At 42.6% G+C, this 24154-nt stretch overlaps 1 protein-coding gene across 6 annotated transcripts in view; it reads left to right on the top strand.

Annotated features, from left to right (window-relative positions):
• RELCH (RAB11 binding and LisH domain, coiled-coil and HEAT repeat containing) overlaps window positions 1-24154 on the top strand; it is a 1006576-nt gene that overhangs the window by 168492 nt on the left and 813930 nt on the right. For 4 of the 6 annotated variants that reach the window (XM_069219496.1, XM_069219495.1, XM_069219493.1 and 1 more), the window contains exons 3-5: window positions 533-604; window positions 720-775; window positions 21634-21747. In XM_069219496.1, coding sequence (XP_069075597.1) covers window positions 533-604; window positions 720-775; window positions 21634-21747 — 242 coding nt within the window. The remainder of the gene's footprint in view (window positions 1-532; window positions 605-719; window positions 776-21633; window positions 21748-24154) is intronic. The other 2 variants (XM_069219494.1, XM_069219497.1) reach the window with 1 other exon arrangement.

Here is a 24154-nt window from a genome sequence, read left to right as displayed (position 1 = left end):
TATGAGCTTAGTTTATCGAGTTCAAATTGTCTTGCAATTTAAACTCAGTGCATAAAAATGTAATTCACTAGCACGTTATTATGCCTTAATGATATTAGATGTCAGAACTTGCATTTAACCTCCGGTAAGTAGAAAGGATATTGCACATTTGGAATGTTAGCCTATGTGTTTAATTTTAAACTTGCAGATTTCACCCATTTACATCCGACATACACTCACCAATGACAACATTAATTCATGAATTCCGTTGTTTTAGAACTGTTTTTAAATGTACTACATTAGTTGTCTGACAGCTAAAAGTTGTGACTCGTTTGAATCTATAGTCTGTCTAACTTTAAGAAGTGTTTGCCAGTTTACTTTCAAGCCAACTCTGCTGCATGTGTTCATAGTTTTCATGTAGACTGCATGCTTTTCTGTTTCAATACAAACTATGTACTTTTTTTTCACACCCATCTTTGCTTTTTATTTTGTATTTTTGTTTCCCTTTCCTTGGTTGGATGCCTTTGTGTGTTTAATCCAAAACCCTGTCCAGTCCTGGAGTTTGAACTGCGGAAAGCCAAGGAGACCATTCAGGCCCTCCGAGCCAACCTGACTCAGGCTGCAGGTGGTGTACCTAACCCTTTTCTTCAGTCTTTCTGCTTTCATTGTAAATATAGCTCTTCTATTCTCCCTTTAAATGTTGTCATCCTTGATATTTTTTCTTTCTTCCTCTCTTACAGAAAATGAAGTTCCTTTACAGGAGCGAAACAATTACAAATCAAGTCCTGAAATTCAGGTAAGTGGTTGTTAAGCAGTGGCTTTTCTCTGTCATATCTTGAATGCACATAAGATGTTGGAAGTCAGTGTTCCTGTATATTGGACGGCTGCATGTCAGAATACTGCGTGGGAAATGTTGATGTGCCAGGGCCAAAATATCAAGAAGGTAAGTAATTAATAGGTATCTGTCAATGTACTGTTCCTAAATCTGTATCTTGGAAATATATATATATATATTTCCAATATTTTGGTCCTTTATACTTAGTCTCCAGAAGTTTGGCACATCTATGTTTCCCACGCAGTATTAAGGTATTATACTGTATTAGGATGCATAAAAGGACGGAATGGTTGTTATTTTGTTGGGTTCTCTGGATATTGACTGGTGAAGGACATCGGAGTATGGCAGCACGCACAGTCGTGGGCTATTTTAATACAATGACTTGGCTGAAGAGTTGTCATAGAGTAATGATAATAACGTGTGCCTTATATGGTACTAAATACTGCATTTCTCATGCAGTTTTTAAGCTCTATAAATAATCAATATCATTACTCAGTATATGGTACTTAATTAAACGACCTAAGGAGGGAGGAAGAGTTAGGGCTAGCTTAAAGATTTTGGGGGCCTTGGGCCAAACTTATTTTGGTGCCCCTATTCAGAAAAACTTTGAATTTACTTCTAACCTTTTCAGCTCATTCATGTCCTCTAAGACCAGTTCAAAGGCCGCTACATCTTATGAACTACTAAAGCTCTGGTCAAATACATATTTGCTGGACCCCTATTTAGACTTAGTGGTGCAAATTGAAAATCTTCAAAATGCAATTTCCTCTATAAATTCCTTGGTAAGGAAGAAAGAATACAACTTACGAGAGGACACCCGGTGTAGGAGGCTGGCCTGGTTTGTAGTGAGTACCAAGGGGTACTTACACTCTGCACCAGGTCCAGGTATCCCTTATTAGTGTAGAAGAGGTGTTCTAGCAGCTTAGGCTGATAGAAAAGGTAGCTTAGCAGAGCAGCTTAGGCTGAACTAGGAGACATGCAAAGCTCCTACTATACCACTGGTGTCATATGCACAATATCATAAGAAAACGCAATACACAGATATACTAAAAATAAAGGTACTTTATTTTTATGACAATATGCCAAAAGTATCTCAGTGAGTACCCTCAGTATGAGGATAGCAAATATACACAAGATATATGTACACAATACCAAAAATATGCAGTAATAGCAATAGAAAGCAATGTACAGTCACAATAGATTGCAATGAGAGCACATAGGTACAGGGGCAACACAAACCATATACTCCAAAAGTGGAATGCGAACCACGAATGGACCCCAAACCTATGTGAGCTTGTAGAGGGTCGCTGGGACTGTAAGAAAACAGTGAGGGTTAGAAAAATAGCCCACCCCAAGACCCTGGAAAGTAGGTGTAAAGTGCACCTAAGTTCCCCAAAGAGCACAGAAGTCGTGATAGGGGAATTCTGCAAGGAAGACCAACACCAGCAATGCAACAGCAATGGATTTCCGGCCGAGAGTACCTGTGGAACAAGGGGACCAAGTCCAAGAGTTGCGACAAAGTCAAGATTGGGCAGATGCCCAGGAAATGCCAGCTGAGGGTGTAAAGAAGCTGCCAACGGATGGTAGAAGCTGTGGATTCTGCAAGAACGAAGAGGACTAGGAACTTCCCCTTTGGAGGATGGATGTCCCACGTCGTGAAGAAGCTTGCAGAGGTGTTCCCACGCAGAAAGACCGCAAACAAGCCTTGCTAGCTGCAAGGGTCGCAGTTAGGGTTTTTGGATGTTGCTGTGGCCCAGGAGGGACCAGGGTGTCGCCAATTGCGTGAGGAGACAGAGGGGCCGCCCAGCAAGACAAGGAGCACTCACAGAAGCAGGTAGCACCCCCAGAAGTGCCGAAACAGGCACTACGAAGAGGAGTGAACCGGAGCTCACCCAAAGTCACAAAAGAAGATCCCACGACGCCGGAGGACAACTCAGGAGGTTGTGCACTGCAGGTTAGAGTGTCGGGGACCCAGGCTTGGCTGTGCACAAAGGAAATCCTGGAAGAGTGCACAGGAGCCGGAGCAGCTGCAAATCACGCAGTACCCAGCAATGCAGTCTAGCGTGGTGAGGCAAGGACTTACCTCCACCAAACTTGGACTGAAGAGTCACTGGACTGTGGGAGTCACTTGGACAGAGTTGCTGAGCTCCAGGGACCACGCTTGTCGTGCTGAGAGGGGACCCAGAGGACCGGTGATGCAGTCTTTTGTTGTCTGCGGTTGCAGGGGGAAGATTCCGTCGACCCACGGGAGATTTCTTCGGAGCTTCTAGTGCAGAGAGGAGGCAGACTACCCCCACAGCATGCACCACCAGGAAAACAGTCGAGAAGGCAGCCGGATCAGCGATACAAGTTTGCAGTAGTCGTCTTTGCTACTTTGTTGCGGTTTTGCAGGCATCCAGAGCAGTCAGCGGTCGATTCCTTGGCAGAAGGTGAAGAGAGAATGCAAGAACTCTGATGAGCTCTTGCATTCGTTATCTAAAGAATTCCCCAAAGCAGAGACCCTAAATAGCCAGAAAAGGAGGTTTGGCTACCTAGGAAGGAGGATAGGCTAGCAACACAGGTAAGAGCCTATCAGAAGGAGTCTCTGACGTCACCTGCTGGCACTGGCCACTCAGAGCAGTCCAGTGTGCCAGCAGCACCTCTGTTTCCAAGATGGCAGAGGTCTGGAGCACACTGGAGGAGCTCTGGACACCTCCCAGGGGAGATGCAGGTCAGGGGAGTGGTGACTCCCCTTTCCTTTGTCCAGTTTCGCGCCAGAGCAGGGCTGGGGGATCCCTGAACCGGTGTAGACTGGCTTATGCAGAGATGGGCACCATCTGTGCCCATCAAAGCATTTCCAGAGGCTGGGGGAGGCTACTCCTCCCCAGCCCTGACACCTTATTCCAAAGGGAGAGGGTGTAACACCCTCTCTCTGAGGAAGTCCCTTGTTCTGCCTTCCTGGGCCAAGCCTGGCTGGACACCAAGAGTGCAGAAACCTCTCTGAGGGGTTGGTAGCAGCAGCAGCTGCAGTGAAACCCCGGGAAAGGCAGTTTGGCAGTACCCGGGTCTGTGCTAGAGACTCGGGGATCATGGAATTGTCTCCCCAATGCCTGAATGGCATTGGGGTGACAATTCCATGATCTTAGACATGTTACATGGCCATGTTTGGAGTTACCATTGTGACGCTATACATAGGTAGTGACCTATCTATAGTGCACGCGTGTAATGGTGTCCCCGCACTCACAAAGTCCGGGGAATTTGCCCTGAACAATGTGGGGGCACCTTGGCTAGTGCCAGGGTGCCCACACACTAAGTAACTTAGCACCCAACCTTTACCAGGTAAAGGTTAGACATATAGGTGACTTATAAGTTACTTAAGTGCAGTGGTAAATGGCTGTGAAATAACATGTACGTTATTTCACCCAGGCTGCAGTGGCAGGCCTGTGTAAGAATTGTCAGAGCTCCCTATGGGTGGCAAAAGAAATGCTGCAGCCCATAGCAGGGATGTGGAATTCCTATTGCCCGACGCCCGGGACATCTTGTTTGGGGTCAAGGGCAACAAGTTTTTATGTTTACTTTGTCCTTGGGACAAGTAGGCCCAACCCTCTGCAGCACAAACCCTTTGGCTGCCTGTTTACAGAGAGTGGAACTCTCTGCAGTTGAGGTAATGTGTTTCCAAAAGATAATGCTGTTTGAACTTGTATTTATGGTTCATTATTTGAAAGCCTTCATTATTAGGGCGAGTGCTGTAAATAAATGTTTTAAGGTCACACTTCACTACTGACGTTGGTTCCAGTACAAAAAAAAAAAAGTGTATACACATGTTTGAAAAGTTTAGGCTATGAGGCTAAGTATAATGATCCCAGAATGCTCTCTGATTAGATGCAAATGAAGTGTCATTTAGTAAAATGTTTTGATGCATGCTAGTATTTCCCAAAAATATTTCTAATGGAAAATCAGCGTAACCATTTTCAACACGATTATGGGAAGCATGAAAATAAACAAACACTGACAAAGCCAACTGATCTGACACATTTTTATAAGTCTTTTAGTTTCATCAATGCGTTTCTTGTTTTGACATGGCTTTTATAACACTTTATTGTTGTGGGAGCTACCAGGCCCTCAACATTGTAACAAACACTGGCAAAAAAAAAAAAAAACGTTTTTGAACTCTAAAAGCACAGGTTGCCACCAGTGGCATAACAAAGGCCCCGCAGCTGCCCTCCAGGGGGCCCCTTCAGCACAGCACCTGCCATGAGTGAGTCTGGATAGGGGGCTCCTCCATGTTCTTTGCAAAGGGGCACCCTCCAGTTTCGTTACGTCACTGACTGCCACTGTAGTTCCTGACACTGAACAAAACTACTTTGTGTGCCAATATGCTCCTTGTGGAAGAGCAGAATGCAATCACTCACAGTAAAGCCAGCCGAAAGAGAGAGAAATAGAAGTTTAATAAAAACAAAATGTCTTTGTTAACACCAGACCTAATTAGGGACCAAGACCCACATGTAGGTAGCTTTTTGCATGTCGCAAACAGCGACTTTCGTTGTGTGCGACGTGCAAAAAGCATATTGCGATGCACAAACCCAGTTTTGCGATTCGGTAACCTGGTTACCGAATCGCAAAACGGGTTTGCGACTCACAATTAGGAAGGGGTGTTCCCTTCCTAATTGCGACTCGCAGTGGAATGTAGGATTGTTCTGCGGGCGCAAACCAATCGCAGTTTGCACCCATTTCAAATGGGTGCTAACACTTTCGCAAAAGGGAAGGGGTCCCCATGGGACCCCTTCCTCATTGTGAATGTCACTGTAAACATTTTTTACAGAGCAGGCAGCGGTCCTAAGGCACCACTGCCTGCTCTGAAAAAATGAAATGAAAACATTTAATTTTTCGTTTTTGTAATGCACCTCGTTTTCCTTTAAGGAAAACGGGCTGCATTACAAAAAAAAAAAAAACTGCTTTATTGAAAAGCAGTCACAGACATGGTGGTCTCCTGTCTCCAGCTGGCCACCAACCCTGTGAGGGCCGCCATTCGCAAGGGGGTCGCAAATTGCGACCCACCTCATGATTATTCATGAGGTGGGCATTTGCGAAGCCCTTGCGAATCACAGATGGTGTCAGGGACACCATCCTACATTCGGATTTGTGACTCGCAAATTGCGACTCGCTTTGACTCGCAATTTGTGGGTCGCAAATCTGAACCTACCTACATGTGGCCCCAGATTCTTAAAGAAGGTCACAAAAGTGCACCCATGGTATGTCGTACCCCTATAAAATATTTGTGAACTGTATTTTAGCATGGGTAAATACGCATGTGTAGATTTGCTCATGTGAAAATCTATTGAGCATTTGCAAGTTCATTTTCCCTCCAGCCACTTTCTTCCCAACCCTGGAAGAAGTTCTAATTCTGCCATTGTCAGGAGTAAATGTCCAACCTTTCTTATTATGGGAAAATATTAGAGAGAAGCTGGTGAAAATCTTTAAAACATGCAGGTTAGTTGGTTTGCAGACTCAAAGGCATTCCAGCCCTGGGACTATTGCTTACTGCTTCCTCCAGCCCCAGTATTCAGATCTGCAGAAAGGTGGCAAAATAAGGAAATTGCTACAGTAGGGATTGAAACTGCAAGTATTCAAGCCCTACTATGGTAGTAGCCCTGGCATAATCAGAGAGGTTATTATCAGAGCTCTTACATAATGAGATTGCTGCCATAATTTGGCGCCACACTACATGGCACCAAAAGGACAAGTAGATCATTTTGCAGGACAAGTAGATTTGAGAAGCAACCTGTCCCCTGGACAAGTAGATATTTTAATAAATTCCACACCCCTGCCATAGGGATCTCCTGGAACCCCAATACCCTGGGTACCTCAGTACTATATACTAGGGAATTATAAGGGTGTTCCAGTATGCCAATGTGAATTGGTGAAATTGGTCACTAGCCTGTTAGTGACAATTTGGAAAGCAAAAAGAGAGCATAACCACTGAGGTTCTGGTTAGCAGAGCCTCAGTGAGACAGTTAGTCATCACACAGGGAACACATACAGGGCACACTTATGAGCACTGGGGCCCTGGCTGGCAGGGTCCCAGTGACACATACAACTAAAACAAAATATATACAGTGAAATATGGGGGTAACATGCCAGGCAAGATGGTACTTTCCTACACCCGCTACCTGAACTACAACCACAGTTCTTCAAAAATCAAAGACAGACTTGAGCTCTGTTGAACTCAACATAAAGAAGCATATTAAGGATTTAAAAAATGTCACCCTTGTAAGAAAGATGTGGGAAGTACTGAATAATTTTCATGATCTTTTTGTGAGTACTGTATACTTTATCTGATAGAGACTTCTAGCTGCAGATTCCTTACCTTAGAATTATCCCAGGCATCAGACTGGATCCGGAAGATCTTTTATGAGCAGTACCCCTGCGTGCGAGTAGGTGGTGTTATTCGACTCTGCGTTCGTCATTCGCGCTGGAAGTGATGTTCCATGGCCTCTATATAGGTGTCACCCAAGTGTGCTAATGTCAGTGCTTTTCCAGATGAACTAGTTACTTACCTTCGGTAATGCATTCTCTAGCTGCAGATTTCTTACTGACCTACCCATCATCCCCATTGTACAAACGGATTTCTAGGGACAGAGCCGTATTCATTTCAGGGCCCTAGTTTTCCACACCAGTGGTCAGGGTTATGGCGTGGAAAATCATGAAAAGAAGCTGGTGTCAGCCCACTTTGGTCGCGCCTAAGTAGGTGCTGCAGATGTCACTTTTGGCGCAGACAATGCTGACGTCGCCCCTGTAGTCGAACGACATACCTACAGACGCGCAGAGGTACTGCTCACAAAAAACTGGAACTGGAGAGCAAACATCTCTTATATAGACCAGGCAGCAGTAGTGTAGCATCACCAAGGTAAGCCTCTCTGATACAGAAACCACAGAAAATATAAAATTTGCACGGTCCCTTTACACATTCAACAGGTCATTGAGGGCAAAAGCGCTGTAAGTGCCCCTTTCTTACGGAAGATGCACAAGGGCTTTATGCATCCTTCACACAGAACAAGCAGCACCAGGTGCAAGCTTCACTCACACGTAGATGAGGTACAGCCTGGACAGCAGCACTGAAAGCTACGTTGACACAAATAGCTAGTTCCACACATGGACAGGCAAGCTTCCCTCACAAAAAGTGGCAAAGTCTGAGGCAGTAGGGCAGAGAAGTTGTGCACTACGCTTGCAAATGGAATGATTACTATGCACTGAACTGCATGTGTTTGCTTTTCACTGTAGGAATATATTATTGAAAAATTAAGCTTGTAGAGAAAGATTCTCTCAGTAATTGCTCTTGCTTGGGAGGTTCTTGAGATTCGGGAGACTATACGAATGTATTAATTATTAAAATGAGAATACAAAAATAACATAAATATGTTCCCAAGACTAAATAGTAATCTACATTTATTTACATCTAATGTTCGAGATACATATACCAGAAAGCCGTATAGTAATGTGTTTTCGATACTGTGATAATTAGTGTTATCCTTAACCATAACCTTGTGGTGACATTTTGATGTAAAATAAACATTTTTATAGATGCTGCGCAGTGTTAGAAACATTAATACATAATGTATATTTTTTAATTCTGTACGGATTCCCACTTTTTGCCCCAGTCTCCCCTTTACAAAAGTAAATTGAATGGAAATGGTACTTAAAGTGATTATTTTTTTAACAACATTGGAAGTTTTCACAGCAGAATTGGCAACAGAACACAGCTGGCTCAGGCACACAGTTGAGCAATAGGCCCAGGCTTTCATGGGGCCCCACTTTGCTCATGCCATAAAATGCCGCTGATTGCTCTGAATGCAGTTGTGCGTATACTAGGCCCAAGCCTGCCAAATCTTAAACCTTTTAGTGGCGATCCGGAGTTGATACGGCTTAATTTGAATCAGTGGTTTCCGGTGCTCGGCACAGGCACTTAATTGGTTACACCGGCACTTATGACAGTCTGCTAATGGTGGCAGTGTTTTGTTTTTTTAATTTACAGGTGAGCACACCAGCATTTTTGTATTAATTCCATATACATCAAAAATGTCTAATAGCTGCCGCCCAAGCCATTCTTACAGCTTTTGGGGCCTGGAATGGTCCGAGTTGTCTCACTTGTAAGAGTGCGATGGTGTTGGTCGGACACTGCCAGATCTGGCAGGGGCAGTGGGCTACCGATGCATTCCCTGGCACTTATTTGTATTTTTAGAAATTAAATTAAGCACTGGGAGTTGGAAAGCAAGGAATTAAAAAATACTTTTTTTTTTTGTATGCATGCTTTTCTTTTTTTTTTATTTTTTAACAGAGACCTTGATCATGTACTTGGAAGGTGGGGGCCCAGTTGCCCACTTTGCCCATGCCTTAAAACGTCTGTTTAAGCGAGGACGGAGTGCGGAGTCTGGTTTGTCGGTATTAAAACTCCTAATCTTCAGCACACCCCATTTCGGCAGCAGCGACCATTCAGCTGAGTGAGCCGTCACCCTGACAGTGTTTATTCTCTTGGACCACATATGATGAACCCAAGTGCGGTTCTAAATATTGTGCCCAAATTAGAGTAATACCAACCTTCTTCTGTTGAAGAAATGTGTATTCCTGGCTCGTAGAAATTATTGCTTCCTGAATGGACCGCTGATTAGTTTGCTAGTGATAAATTCAACACGTTAGCTTAGTTAAATAGTTTGCTGCTTTCTACCTTAGGTACCCCTTGAGGACTGTGCGATGTCAGGTCACAGATATCTTCAGCTGAACTTATACCGCATCACGTGTTTTTGCATTGCTTTTGACAGGCTTATAATAACAGCTATAGTTATGTGTTAGAGTTCAAGCACATTCTTTTTAATACTGGTTGTGTGTCTTTCCTCTGCAGTGACTGAACATTCAGCGTTGAGGAAAACCGGAGAAAGTAATAATAGTCGCAGAGGCAAAGTGAAGCTATTTATTTTAATATCAGGTTGCTAGTTGCTTTTTTTTTAACTCCCAAACGTACTGTTGACTGGCTTGAGAGTGTACTATTTGCTGTGATTTACAGAAGGGTGACAGTAGTGTTCCAACTGAATATAATTTACATCTGCTTTGTGGATGTTCATGACAAGGTTCATCGATGTGAGCTTTAGTATTACATCATTAACTATTACTGTACACAGCCTAGAGAACCAAATCCATGTCAGTCTCCTTCAGTGGTTTATTTGTATTCTATTTTGTATTTCTTTGGCACCTGCAAAAATACATTAAACCTTTTTCAATGCTAAGATGCCAGGTTTGCTAAATCAAGTCCACTGGTCGCATATGAACATTTTCTGTTGTTCATTTTTTTGCCATCGGGTGGGACCCCAGAAAAATTAACTCCTATTCCGGTCTGACCTGAAGACGACCCTCATATAGGGCGCAGCATATTTTGGTGAACTTTACTAGCAGAGTACTATACTGACAACAAAAAAGAAGTTGGAGTCAAATAGCTCTTTATTTCTTCGGTGTTTCGGTTAGTAGGTAGTTTAAAAAATAAATAAAATTGTAAGTGTTTTTATATCGCGAAGCAGTGCCTGTGGTGTGTACCTTACCCCTATTGCTTCCAAAATGCAGCAGTACGTACCAGAGATGTAGAATGCTGCATAGGGATAACTTCACATGTATCGCTGGAGTCCTGTTGTCTGTTACCGTCACCAAAAACTAGGGATTAAATGAGATGGCAACATCATCGTGACACTCCTCTTCACATTGTTCCTGCCTTTCACCAGTTGCAGCAAAACCTGGCAGCCTGGATCCTGTGTGTGGCAACATGGGGCATGAGACATTGTTTTGAAGCATTTGCCAATATTTAACAGCATCAACATTACAATCAGAGGTGTTTACAAAGTATGCAAGATAGTACTTGGATCAATGAGGAGCGAGTGGTTGAACTTAGGTTAAATAAAATAACAATTGCATGGGTTGATGGCACCATTTCTGAGGTTAATATTTGCAAAGAAACACATATAACCAAGGCCATGATATAGAAGAGGCTAGAAGTTCAATTGGGCAAGGAATATACATATTTAAAATAATAAAAGAGAAAAAGTATCCTCTGTTGTTAACTTGCGGAAATTGGCATTTCAGTCTTGCTACATATTTTTGCAAAGGACTGATGGGCCATAACTCTGATAGCTGGAGTTCCTATGGACAGGGCCAAGACTAGGGAAAAATTAGAATTTGAAGGCAATGGTTGGTGGCTTGGGAACAGATAGTAGCTTTTGGTTTGCAGATCCTAGGTTTCAACTCGGTCAGTTTGGGAAATAATTTATTTGGTGTAGTTTGAAAATAGACCATTTTGTTCTTTCAATCAATCAATAGTTTATTCGGTCCAGATTTGGCCCATTTGAGAAGTTAAAAGTAATCATACATACAAAAAGGTAGAAGCCATAAACCGTTGCATACTAAAAAAAAAATATATATATATAAAAAGGACATTGGCAATTAATACAGGAAAGAAGTTCATAAAATTACATAAAAGGTTTCATAAATAGTTAAGACAAGACTCTCAAAATAGTCTCTGGATCTTACCCTATGCAAGACGCTAAATGCTAAAATGATACTGATCAGTTGTTAAAAGCATAAAAACCATTTTAAAATGGGTTTATCCAATAAGAATAAGACATAAAAACTACATACAATAGCTCCTGTTAGCAAAAGTTAAAAATCAACCAGTGGAAAACGATGCCCTAAGTTAATCAGTTCTATTGAATAAGTTGATCAAATAAATTGCATCTTACCATTTGTAAAATTATATATGCTGAGGAGCTATAGGTCACTTCTGTTGGGGTAACCCATTAGACAGCATGCTCGGGGATACAGTCTTTTGTCCTCGATAGGTCGCATTAATAGTTTTATGTAAAATCCCAGACTATATATATCAGGGTGCTAGTTCGCTAACTTCTAGACTGTACTTCAACCGGTGGATTAAGATCTGTAGTATCCTACTGCCGATTTTCCATGCTGCTGCCAAATATTTAGAAACAGAACTCACTATCAGCATGGAAGTATCATATTTACATATTCTATATGCACTGTTACGGTTTTCTATTGACAGTGTTTTGCACAGAGGGGTAATCCACTTCCCTCGGGGGCATTTGTACAAAGGACAGAAAAATAGAACATGCTCAGAAGTTTCCTTGCATAGATGACAGTTTGTGCATTTGTCAGATAAGGAACTATTGGTCGACCAGCAGGCCGTGAAGCTGTTGACTGCCAATGTTCCATATCTGAACTGGAGTAATAAAGAGCGAGCACGGGCTGGTATAGGGAGATCCAGGAAGCTTTCAGGCAGAGGTTCGTGCTTAACCAGCAGGAACTCTGCTGTCAGCCGACCTAACCCATTTGAGCCGAGAGATTCCTCATGGATCTTTTCCCAATAACGGTCTTTGATCAGGCGTTTAGCGTTACCAGGAATCATCTCGGGATTTTCCCAGTAATGGGATAAATTCAGTTTAACCCAGGCCTCTTTCATCTCCCTTAGCCATCGTACTTTTTCCCATCCATAGCAAGGTGGCAATAATTCTTTAACTGCTAACCTGAAAGGTTCGAGTTCATCCGTTTTCCATAGTCTGACCCAGTACAGAAGTGGTCTTAAGTGTGCTGAGTCTTTAATACTATTTAGACCCAGGTCCAGTCTTAGGGGGAGCATCGGCGTACCCTTCCCTAGTCTGGATATGTGTCTAAGGAAATTATTTTCTTTGACTTGAAGAGTGTTCATTTGTCTGTGAGATCCCCAAAGTTCCGCTCCATATAGGGCCGCGGCGCGGATTTGGACTTTGTATATTTCAGAGATGAGGGTCAGAGGGGGAATTGTTGCAGTGCTAGCTTTGCGTCCTATCACTCCACATCTTTGGCTGATTGTTAGTGCCCCTTTCCTTATAGCTGCATCCCAGCTGCCCTTATCGGATAGTCTGATGCCCAAATAATCGTATTCAATTACCCTCTCTAGAGGAATTGAATCTATCTTTATATTTGCTCTAAGCTTCTTGTTCGGGGGGACTATATATCATGAATTTAGTTTTCTTGAGATTTATGTCTAACCCGTAATCTCTGCAGAATACACCGAACTGGTTAACCAGATTCTGGATTCCCATGGATGATTTGGACAGGAGGATAGTGTCATCTGCATAAAGTAAGCATGGAACTTTGGTCCCGGCCAGCTTTGGGGAATCATTAGTGCAATTTGCTAAATACTTAATACAATTATTTATGTATAGAAGGAAAAGAGTCGGGCCAGAACACACCCCTGTCTGACTCCCCTCTCAATAGCGACTGATTCTGTTAGATCACCATTCTTGCCGCTCCTGATTTGAGCATAAGTATTCTCATGTAGTCGGGTGATAAGTTTCAAAAGGCCGTGTGGGACACCCATATTGGCTAGTGTCAGCCATAGCTGGTTTCTTGGGACCAAGTCAAACGCAGCTCTAAGATCAATAAAAACTACAAAAAGATTGCCAGCTCCTACTTCCACAGTCTTCCATTTTATTGTTAGGAATCTTAGCACCTGATCTATGGTACTAACTGCTGGCCTAAACCCTGCTTGCAAATCAGAAATAGCATTGGTTTCCAGAATCCATTCTTCTAGGCGGGACAAAATTTGCTTTGCAAAAAGTTTTTGGAAGTTGTCGATTAAGGAGATTGGGCGGTAGTTAACAGGGTTGGAGGGGTTACCTTTCTTAAAGATGGGAACTATCTCTGCTCCCATCCAGGAGCTCGGGACAGGTGCTCCTGCAGTTACCGCATTGGAAATAAGGTTCAGATATGGGGCCCATATATCTGGGTTTGTCTTGTATAAATCACCAGGTATTTTATCGAGGCCGGGGGCCTTCCCCCATTTCAATGAAGCAATCGCAGCTTTAGTTTCTGCCAACGTAAATTCAATTTTGGGGGTCTCAGTAATCATGGTATGGGGCAATTCCCTAGAAGTAACACCAGTGATCCCAGAATATAGTCGGAAAAATGATCTGTCCCCTCTGCAGGGAGTATTGAGGCACCAGGCGAACAATTAGGTTCTTTGCTGGCATCAGCCACCAATTTCCAAAATTTCGAGGTGTCATTTGTTTTAGCAGACTCCAGGAGGGAAACCCATCTAGATTCATCCCATGTCCTGCGGGCTCTGCCTTGTTCCTGTTTATAATCTTTCCTGGCTTCCCTGATATGATCTGACTGGCCACCTCTTAAAGCTCTCAGCAGTTTGTGCTGTGCTTCCCTGCATGTGGCATTGAACCACCTTGTGTTGCACTTCTCTTTAACTTCTTTTGCAGACTCTTTGGTAAAAAGATTTTTTAGAGAATTAAAAAATCGTGTGTGGGCTGCTATAAGCCCACCACTATCTTCTAAAGGCTGAGATATACAATCCATATGATCAGCCAACTGCCTGTACGCAGATGCCAGGGTGGCTGTATCGGCGTTCAGGGATTCCCATCTAACATTTAGTCTATTATTGGTCAGTGCAAGCTGTTGTTCGTGGGTCTTGGAACAGGAAACTTCAAGTAGGGGTAATAGGTTCCTAAGAGATAAAATCAATGGTTCGTGGTCACTTTCCTCATGTTCTATAATGTTCATGTCAGCCATATAGCCCCACAGGCGGACATCAAGCAAAATATAATCTATCTGGCTCTTCTGTGCCCCGCGCCTGAATGTGTGGTGAAGATTAGGGTCCGAGCGGGAACGACCATTGCAAGCCCGCAGGCCATGTGCCAATGTGATGTCCACAACCTTGTGTGTTAATCTATTTATTTTTGTTCTTTTGCTTGATACCAATTGAGGGATACCCCAGTAAGCATCTTCATCTTTGTATAATTCCTGGGCCAGCGAGTAGGGTTCAAAAGTGGCATTGAAATCTCCAGCAATAAGAATAAAGTGGGAAGGTGATTTACAAGAAAGAAAGCTGTCCAAAATAGTCAGTGTGTCGGACTCCTATTTGCTACCCAGGCTCCTATTATAAATATTGATTATTAAGAGTGGTTTCTCACTAAGGGATGGTATTGATAAGCCCATTAAATCAGGGCAGCCCAAGTCAATTGTTTCAATCCGACATTTAAAGGAACAGCTGAGCCATATAAGCAGGCCACCTGAGGGTCTCCCTGAATTCACCTTAGTTGCTGGGACCCAATATCTTTTATAACCAATTCTGTATTTGGGCTCCAATGCCCATGTTTCTTGGAAAAGACTTATTTTGTGTTCGTCTATGAATTTGCCCCATTCGGGGTTGTTCATTTTATTCTCCAACCCTGCAATATTCCAACTAAGGATGGTATCTAGGCCATCTATTTTGTCATGGGGAGCTTCGGCCACAGGGTTCTCTCTTGCCAATGGGGTACCATGGGGACGTTTTATACCCTTTTCAATCGTATCTATACCAGTCATGTTTGGGTTTCCCACTACTGTATTGCCCAAAATATTTCTTGTCCCATCTAGATCGGGGGGTGGCGTGAGCAATTCGAGTGTCTGAAATGGTGGTGGATATCCAAGTTTGCTGAGATCTAATAAATCTGTGGTTAAATTGGTCTCAATCACCTTGCGCTTCTTATTTGCACCCCCAATACAGTTTTCAAAACACTTAGAAAGATCTGGCTGAGCAGGTACGGAAATTGGCGTAGGGTCTCTGGCGTCTACAGTAGGGGTTTGTTCGACCTCAGGGTTGCCTTGCCCTATTTCGTGAGTTTCATTATTTCCGACTATAGGGTACTTTTTATCCCAAATGTTTGAACCTTGAGGCTGAAGTGAGCTGTACTCAGTGCTGTTTTTTAGTCAATCATTTTCAGAGAGCGAGAGCGAAAAAGGGCTACATCTCAGCTGAGAGTCAGGCTGTATCTGTACCCTAGTGGGACCTCTAAGTGACATTGTTACCCCATTAGTAGTTGGTACAGCTTTATGAGGGTAAAAAGCCTGGAGCCTACAAAGTGAGGTTGCTCCCCCTAGAGGGTTGGAATGACACACATTCAAGGAGAGCTGTTGGACAAGGGAAGGCGCATTGAAATTAATAACAATACAATCCCCTGTACCGGGGTTTTTGAGTGGACCCACCCAACCCACCCGCCTCACCATTAATATTGAGGGTATCATATAGAAAGCAAATCTAGCATATTTATGTAGCCAGTGGATGGTCTTATTTTTCAGTTCTGTAAATGATTCGGGGATATTAGGCTTAAGCTTAGGAACATTCGTGATAACAAGCACATAAGGGCAAGCTTCCGGTGGTAGGTGTAAGGTTCTCATATTGGATCCTAGATCCCTATGCATCCGGTCTGCTGGAGGGTTGGTATAGTCCTTGTACAGTTTTGTGTCCATGTTTATGGAAGAAGCACTTTCATCAGTCCGCCTTGGGAAGAGAGGGTCACTCTTTGAGTGCCATGTTTTAGGGGAGTTGACCAGTCTAGCAGTAGAAGTCTTCACTGGTTGATGCGAAGAATCAGGGCAAAGTGATTGAGGGTTGTGAACCGTGCTTGGTGGTAGAAGAGGGCTGCTGGCACTGTTGGCTGGAGGGCATGGGGGAAGATGTTGTTGCGAATATTGTAAATCCGATGAGGTAGAGCTGTTTGGCTGATTGAGTTTGATGAGAACGTCGAGTTTCTCCTCAATAGCTGCTAGGCGAGTTGTTATAGGGTGTCATTTTTTGGAGAGCTCGTCTTTTATAAAATCTATTATAAAAGCTATGTCCAGGCTGCCGTTATTTGTAGCTTGGGCAGGTGTGCAGTCCTTGGTCCGAGTAGGCGCGGTATGATTGGGGGAGTTCAAAACACGGGCCCGTTTATTCTTTAGGTTCACCTCCCCACGTTTCCTTTTGCCCTTTGAGCTGTGCTTTGGGGAGGGTGCAGGCCTATCTGGCATAGGCTGTGAAGTTTCTGAAGAATATATGGCTTTGTCCAGGGGCTCTGCGAAGGGCATTCAGGTAGTTTGGGTAATTGGAGGTGGGGTTGCCGGTTTAGGCTGAAAAACTGGTGGATAAAAAGGTTGTGGTGGGGTTTTCGATGGAGCATCCGTTGGTGGGGGAGCAGTCAATCGGCGCTCCACCAATTCAATTTCTTTTTCCAATGCCCCTACCGCTTTTTGGAGGAAGCCATCTAGAGTCTTATTGTTACCGGCTTTTTCCAAAGGCATCCCCCCCTTCCGTCTGCCCATCTTGTTTTGGTAAGACACTTCGGTCCAGCCCCAGAGTTTGACAGTCTGTTTCCGTGGGTGCTGTTCCTATCCTTTTCCCACCCTATTTTTGCTCTATTGGGGCTTTTATTAAGAAAAGCTGAGACGCCAGGAGGGCCTAAAGTACTGCTCACCTGTATTAGGAAGGTGTCGGGTAGGTAAGGTATGTTCGTCCGCTGGTCACCAACCTCGGGGGTCAGGATACAAACGGTGTGGCCCAGCCCGGCCTCCTCCGGTCGCTGATGGGCACAGGACGGGCCCGCCCTTGGCCCGGGCGCCGCCCACGCGCGTCCCGCGTTGCGGGAGCGCGAAGGTAGTTTAAAGGGCTCCTGCCCGTGACGGCGGGAGCGCAAAGATTGTTAAAGGGCTCCTGCCCGTGGAACTCCTCCTCCCGGCAGGCACACAGCGCTTCCCGGGACGGCGGGAGCGAAAAGATTGTTAAAGGGCACCTGCCCGTGGAACTCCTCCTCCCGGCAGGCACACAGCGCTTCCCGCGACGGCGGGAGCGCAAAGATAGTTAAAGGGCTCCTGCCCGTGGAACTCCTCCTCCCGGCAGGCACACAGCGCTTCCCGCGACGGCGGGAGCGTGAAGGTAGTTTAAAGGGCTCCTGCCTGTGAAACTCCTCCTCCCGGCAGGCACACAGCGCTTCCCGCGACGGCGGGAGCGCAAAGATAGTTAAAGGGCTCCTGCCCGTGGAACTCCTCCTCCCGGCAGGCACACAGCGCTTCCCGCGACAGCTGGAGCGCAAAGATAGTTAAAGGGCTCCTGCCCGTGGAACTCCTCCTCCCGGCAGGCACACAGCGCTTCCCGCGACGGCGGGAGCGCAAAGGTAGTTTAAAGGGCTCCTGCCCGTGAAACTCCTCCTCCCGGCAGGCACACAGCGTTCTTTGTAAACAAGGGTTTGAAACTTGTATAAGGCCATGTTTTGAAAATGAGCCATTCGACCTTTGTGGCAAAATGCTCGGGTGGGGTTTGCTGTCCCTGGCTTATAGACTATTTATGGCAATATTACCCTGTCATGAATTGTCAGTCCAAAAAGAAACCATAAAACATTAGACATTTATAAAAGATTATAAAGAAAACAAGATTTATATTATGCCATAACAATCACAAGGACATTTTGAGTGCTTCTGTTGTAGCTTTAATTTTAACTATATGTACAGTGCCTAATTTTAGTGATAAAACAACACATATTTTCTGTTAATATGTCACAATATTTGAGCCCCAGGTGTTAATTTACAAATGCATTTGAGAACGTCAGCAGTGCTAAATGTGAGAGAAAATATTTTTTGGTCTGTGGAAACAAGGAGTTATGCTTTTATAAATATTGATTAAAAAAAAATGTCACTCAGTTGGGAATTATATTATGGGTTACTTAACAGTTACGTAAGTGACTGAACAAAGTCTCACCCCCTTCTGTGATGTTAACCAGCATGAAAAAGCAAAAAGTGGTGTATAATTCATGAAACCCATATTCCAGAGCTCAGAGATTATGAATTTGCTCCTTTTTATATCAAAATAGGCAGAACAAGAAATACAGGTAATTTTCACCAATGTGTTATCACGTTTACATGTCACTTAATCTCTCCATTTGTCCCTATCTCTTCAAGCCGATTGGTTCTGGGCAGCTGAGGCTTAATTTGGCACTGAGACTGAGATTTTGGCAGTGTATGCTTTGTCATTGTCTGATTTGATTAACTGTTCACTGCTGCTGTTTTTTTCTAATAACTTCATGTCGTCGTTCAGTGAAATCTCCCATTTTTTTGTAAGCTTAAATCTCCACTCCGTTATTTTAAGAAGTCTGGAATAAAAAAATAATAATTTCATAACATGATATATGATGGCAAGGTCACAACTAATGTGATTTCTCATCTTACTTTTCTACCTTACCTAATCTGTTTGGGTGCCTATCAGAAGTCAAAATGCTTCCATTTCTGTGTCTCTCCCTGTCCCTTATCATCAAGAGCTCAAACGGAGAGAGTACAAAGGCTGTTTAAATTACCATTTTGTCTTCTTCCTAAAATATGAGCCCTTGGAGTTTGAGGATTAAGGTCTAGATTTCCAGGTTCAAGCTTCTGTGCATTATAATTGATTTTAATAATTGTTGGTTGATCAACCATCAGCGTATCCTTTAAACTTCTCTGTACGTTGATCCAGGTGTCACACTCTTCTAGCTTTGTTTTTCTGTTACAAGTCCTTTTTCCTTGCTAGACACCAGATTGTATCCAGATACGTATGTTTGTAAGCTGGGCAGTATTTACATTCAGGATTTGGAGATTATGTAGATGCTGCACACGCCCTAAGTTCTTTTAGTGCAGCAGTATAAAGGTATGACTAGACAGTGTCTTAGTCAGCAAGCCTGACTTTTTTTTCCAGAAAAGCGATGTAAAATCAGGTGGTTTTAAGAGATTGTTAATGAATTCCACAAGCCAGGAGCCAAGTCACAGAAAGCTTTTCCACCAAAGGAACTCTATCAAAATAAGGGTGTGCTTAAGGCATGTAGTTGGAAAGAGTGTAGAGGTCGAGCTGGGGAAAATCAGGTGATGTTTTCAGCAATAAAGGAGGAGGCCCTTTCCAAAGTTGCATTTATGCATTGGGCATAGTATTTTAAAGCCAGCCCTCTTGTGTGTAGGTGGTCAATGGAGGTATACAAGAATTGTTTTCTCATTATCGCAGCTTAGAGCAGAAATGCTAAGCCTAGCAGCTAGATTTTGAAAAGATAGCACTCTCGGTTATAAGTAATCCAATTTTGAGCCATTCAGAACTCCTGTAGCTGTTTTTCTGCTCTCGCTGGGCATGGATGGAGGGAAATAAGTGGTCTGAGTTTGTGAGTGTTGCAAATACAAGGGCAGATTGCTGAGGAAGCTCGGACGTCCATCTAAGTTGTGGGACTACTCTAACAATATTATTTATCTGCCCACAGAATGTTAAATACTTGGCATCCTTGTGAACCACAAAACATTTGCATCTTCCTGGAGATAAGTGCTATTTTTCGACAGGTATTTGAACTTATCTCTAAATAAAGACTGGTTTCCACCCCTTTAAAAAGACTTTTTTTGCCAAGTGCAATCCTTTATTCCTTTACTTGGAGGTCATTAATTGCCATACCACCAAACGATTTTGGGGGGGTCTGATCTTGATATACATGTGTCTGTCTGTCCATTGATAAAAGGTGAGGGTTATCTTGATTGAAATAGGCCCACATGATCTGATAGATAATGTAATTCATGTTAATAAAGATGGTCATTGCTACAATTGAGGATCGTTTGTGCCTCATGGGCATTGCTCTATGGCTAATGGCACAGCATGATACAGTATTGTACACAAGGCGCTTTCGGAAGAACTCTGCAGGAATTTATGAATATCGCCAAAGGCCAATCTAACTTGCAAAAGCTCTTGAACAGTTAGAGCCGTTCAACCTGACTCACTCCCAAAAACTAAAACTATGAACTCCAAGGAGTACACATCATAAAAGTCTACTTTATTGCCGTTCAATTATTGGGAGAGGGAGGTGGAGGATTCTGGGATTTTTCAGTATAAACTTGTGACACTGATCAGTCGCTCTTAGACCTGATACAGAATGAGCATTGTTCTGATTGTGTTAGTTTCCTCAAGAAGACGATCCATATAGTTCAGAGGGCAGTTGTTACGTTATAAGCACTCTTAACAGAAGGACTCATTATTATCCATATTATTAGTAATCAATTCATGAAGCTCAGAAAGGTGAAAAACTGAATTGGCCTTGGTGGGTTGAATTCATTACCAGTGTATTGCTCAAGATTTTGGTTGCAAAAGCTTAATTAACTGTTACTGGTATGTATTGTGCAGAAAAATTATCCAGTCAAGGACCTTCCTTTCTGTATTAGCCTTCACGATCTCCTACATATACTGCCTGACTCTTCTCTGACTACAACTGTGTTGTTAAAAACATTTTCTCAGGTAGGTTTGTTGCCACTGAGTCTAGACGGATTAATGTGAAGTTCTCCGAATAGAAACCTCTAGTAGGTGTCATATTTTACATTCTCCCATCATTTTATTATCATGAGATCATCTTGCAGTATTGATGTATGGGAGCCCACCTTTGGATGTTATTCATCAGTGGTCCGTGAAACCCTTCTTTCTATAAAACATTTGCTACTTACCTATTTGACAGATTTTCTATTCTGTGTTGATGGTAACATAGGACCGATGTTAAAATATATGTACATTTTTCCAGCTTCAATTGAGTTTTTGTATAACATAAAAAGAAATTGCCCTTTGTGAACATTTGGCCCACTTAAAGCATGACCTAACTCCCCAACTCTATAGTTTCTTGCATGCAGAAGAAATGTGTATATTACTCAAGAAATGGATGCATGCTTGGGGAAAGTAACTGGTCCAGGATTTTGTACTGATTTGTCTGAGTGATCTAGATTTAATTTGAATTTAGGACTGTTATATACGTAAATCTCTTCCTTTATATATTATATCACAAAGGCATTTCTTTGTTAGTGTTTGTTTTATTTGTTTTATCAGCAACCAGAAGGGATCTGTTAATGAAATGTAAGATGGAGAATGTTAGTCATACCTACATTTATTAAGGTCAGGAACCAATTAATAGCCCATGCTGAAATTCAGGAATGGTTTCAATTACAATTTATAATTATTTTTTTCATTTTAGGAGCCCATCAAACCTCTTGAAAAAAGAGCTCTTAATTTCCTAGTGAATGAATTTTTATTGCAGAATAACTACAAGCTCACATCAATAACCTTTTCAGATGAAAATGATGATCAGGTACAGTCTGACGCTTTCTCTTTAAATATTTCTTCCTTAATGTGTTAAAGATTTTCTCTTCTTGACATAATCTTTATCCATTAATTGTAGGTCACTGTGTAGCTGGCAAATCTAGGTGTTTAAATGCACACTGTGCTTTCCTTGTACCTCCATCCAATTGCATGTGTTGTAGGTTGCATTTGGTGTGATTTGCGTCATGCTAAATGTTCAGTAACCCAATTTATACATTGTTTTTAAAGCATGGTGATGGTGTGCCGGACATACATTTTCAAGTCGTCATTGCATGTTCTCCATTCAGATACTATTTGCAGAATATTAGCAGTATCATAAGCACAGTCTTTTGGTATTATGATTACAAGAACTTGTATTTAAGATATATATATGCAGATCAAATGGAAATACATTTTCATGGAAAAAGAAAGGTCTCAAAGGGAAACTCTTCACAAATCAAGTGCCATTTTCAGTTCATCAGCACTGCCGTACAGAAATTAGCTTTCAGTTTTTACTTTTTAACTCTAACATGGCTTCTCCTCTTGACAAAAAAAACTGATAATAGGTTTGATATAAGTGCATTAATTAACGATTAATATTGAAATATGTAAAGCCTGATTTGCATTTAGAAGTGCAATTGTAAAAAAAAAAAGAAGCGTTATGATACCCCCACATTCTACCATTTATGCTTTAAATAAAGATGCCTATTATGCAGAACTTAGCAAACAAATACGTAACGTTTCTTTCCGTAAAGGATTCTTGTGACTCTCTTTGGTAGCATAAGCTGTGGTTGCAGTCTTACAAGTGGTATAAATATGCAAGGCATTAAGGTGCCAAACAATTAAAGAATGTAATGACCAAAGCTAGTTAATGAAAATTAAAATATCAGTGCTATCAAGAAAAAGTCAGTGCAAAATAGTGAAATGTACGAGGGAAGAAATTGTCTTTGGAGGCATGATAATCACTTAATAGTTTTAGATTTAAATGGGGTAAATGCGAAAAAAGTATTTTAAATATAAATTCTGGGGAGTTTTAGAAAAAAGCTTGAAATGTTTAGCGCCTCTAATTCTCTTTCAAGAAAAAAGACCCAGCACAGGGTCTGGGCCCACCAACATTTACTAATGGAAGGCTGCACGGTGTCAAGTGTTTTTTTACAAAAGAGAGTGTCACAGGGTCAAAATCTATGACTTGTAAATATATGCTAGTATTCTTAATGATGTTGCAAGTTTCCAAGTATACATGTTTAAACTTCCATCTAGGTACAGGACAATTCTACAACTTTCTCTAAGTTACTTCCTGCTGGCCTTAGTGAACCAATCCAACTTGTCCCAGTGGTGAAAGACAGGCTTCAGGCTGGTCACAAAATAACCTGCCACCTATAATGACTGATGCACTATTGATCCAATGGGTATCAATCGTTCCATTTCGTCCATCCTTTACAAATCCCTTCCCACAGTGAACACAGAGCGGTACTCAAGCTTAGGAGTGTTCCTCTGCAATCTTTGAATTCCTTTTTTGCCTCTACAGCTGAGGACTTCTAGGGAATTTATCTCACAACAGGCAGTTGTAGAAGAGAGTACCCTACTCTTCCTTGGTGTGTATTGAGGAGTGACTGAATTCATCTGATAAATGACTTAAGTACTTCAAACTGATCCAGTATGTTGAGGTAGAGTTGATGGTGGGCCCATCTGCTGGGGTTGGAGCCCGAGAAGCTGGTAATTTCCCTGTTATGATAAATTAATTCTGGGGTTTGGGAGGACTGGTTAGGGTGCCATTTCTTTTTTTTCCGAAGGCAGTGTGGATTCTTCTCGTTATGGTGGAAGGGGAGTCTTGAGTTCCCTCACAAGATATCATCTTCGGTCTCCCAAGGAATAGGCTTTCCTATCTCCAAGTTCTTTAGGTGAAGCTAAAGGCCATACATCTGGCTTGGTATTCCTTACTTGGTTCAGTGCAAGCCAGAACTGTCTTGGAATTTAAGGGCCTGGTTTGGAGTTAGGTGGATGGATTAGTCCATCACAAACATAACGGATATCCCATCTACTGTATTACTATCTTCATAAGCTATAATTGGATCGTAATTCGACAACAGGATATCTGTCACATTTCTGACAGAGTAGCCCCTTCCGCCAAACTCTAAATCAGGTCCTAAGTATAATTGTATGGCTTTGTTTTATATCCGCAAAGAAGGTGTCAGGTGCATGCCCCGACTCTGTGTACACAGTTTCGAGGAATGGCTTCTGGCCAAGAAAATATTGTCAGCCCCTGTCTTTCTATGCTGTATATCTCATGACACTGAATGATGCAGTATGCAAGTAGGAACTTCACTTGTGAATCTTAATCAGTCTTTTACATTTTAGGCTGGCCAAAACATGATGCCTTGCCTTAAATCCAAATGAGGGGCTTCATGTGTGCTCTT

Source organism: Pleurodeles waltl, chromosome 2_2 (assembly GCF_031143425.1).
Source record: "Pleurodeles waltl isolate 20211129_DDA chromosome 2_2, aPleWal1.hap1.20221129, whole genome shotgun sequence".
Lineage (NCBI taxonomy): Eukaryota > Metazoa > Chordata > Amphibia > Caudata > Salamandridae > Pleurodeles > Pleurodeles waltl.
This window is presented reverse-complemented; position numbering and strand designations above follow the sequence as displayed.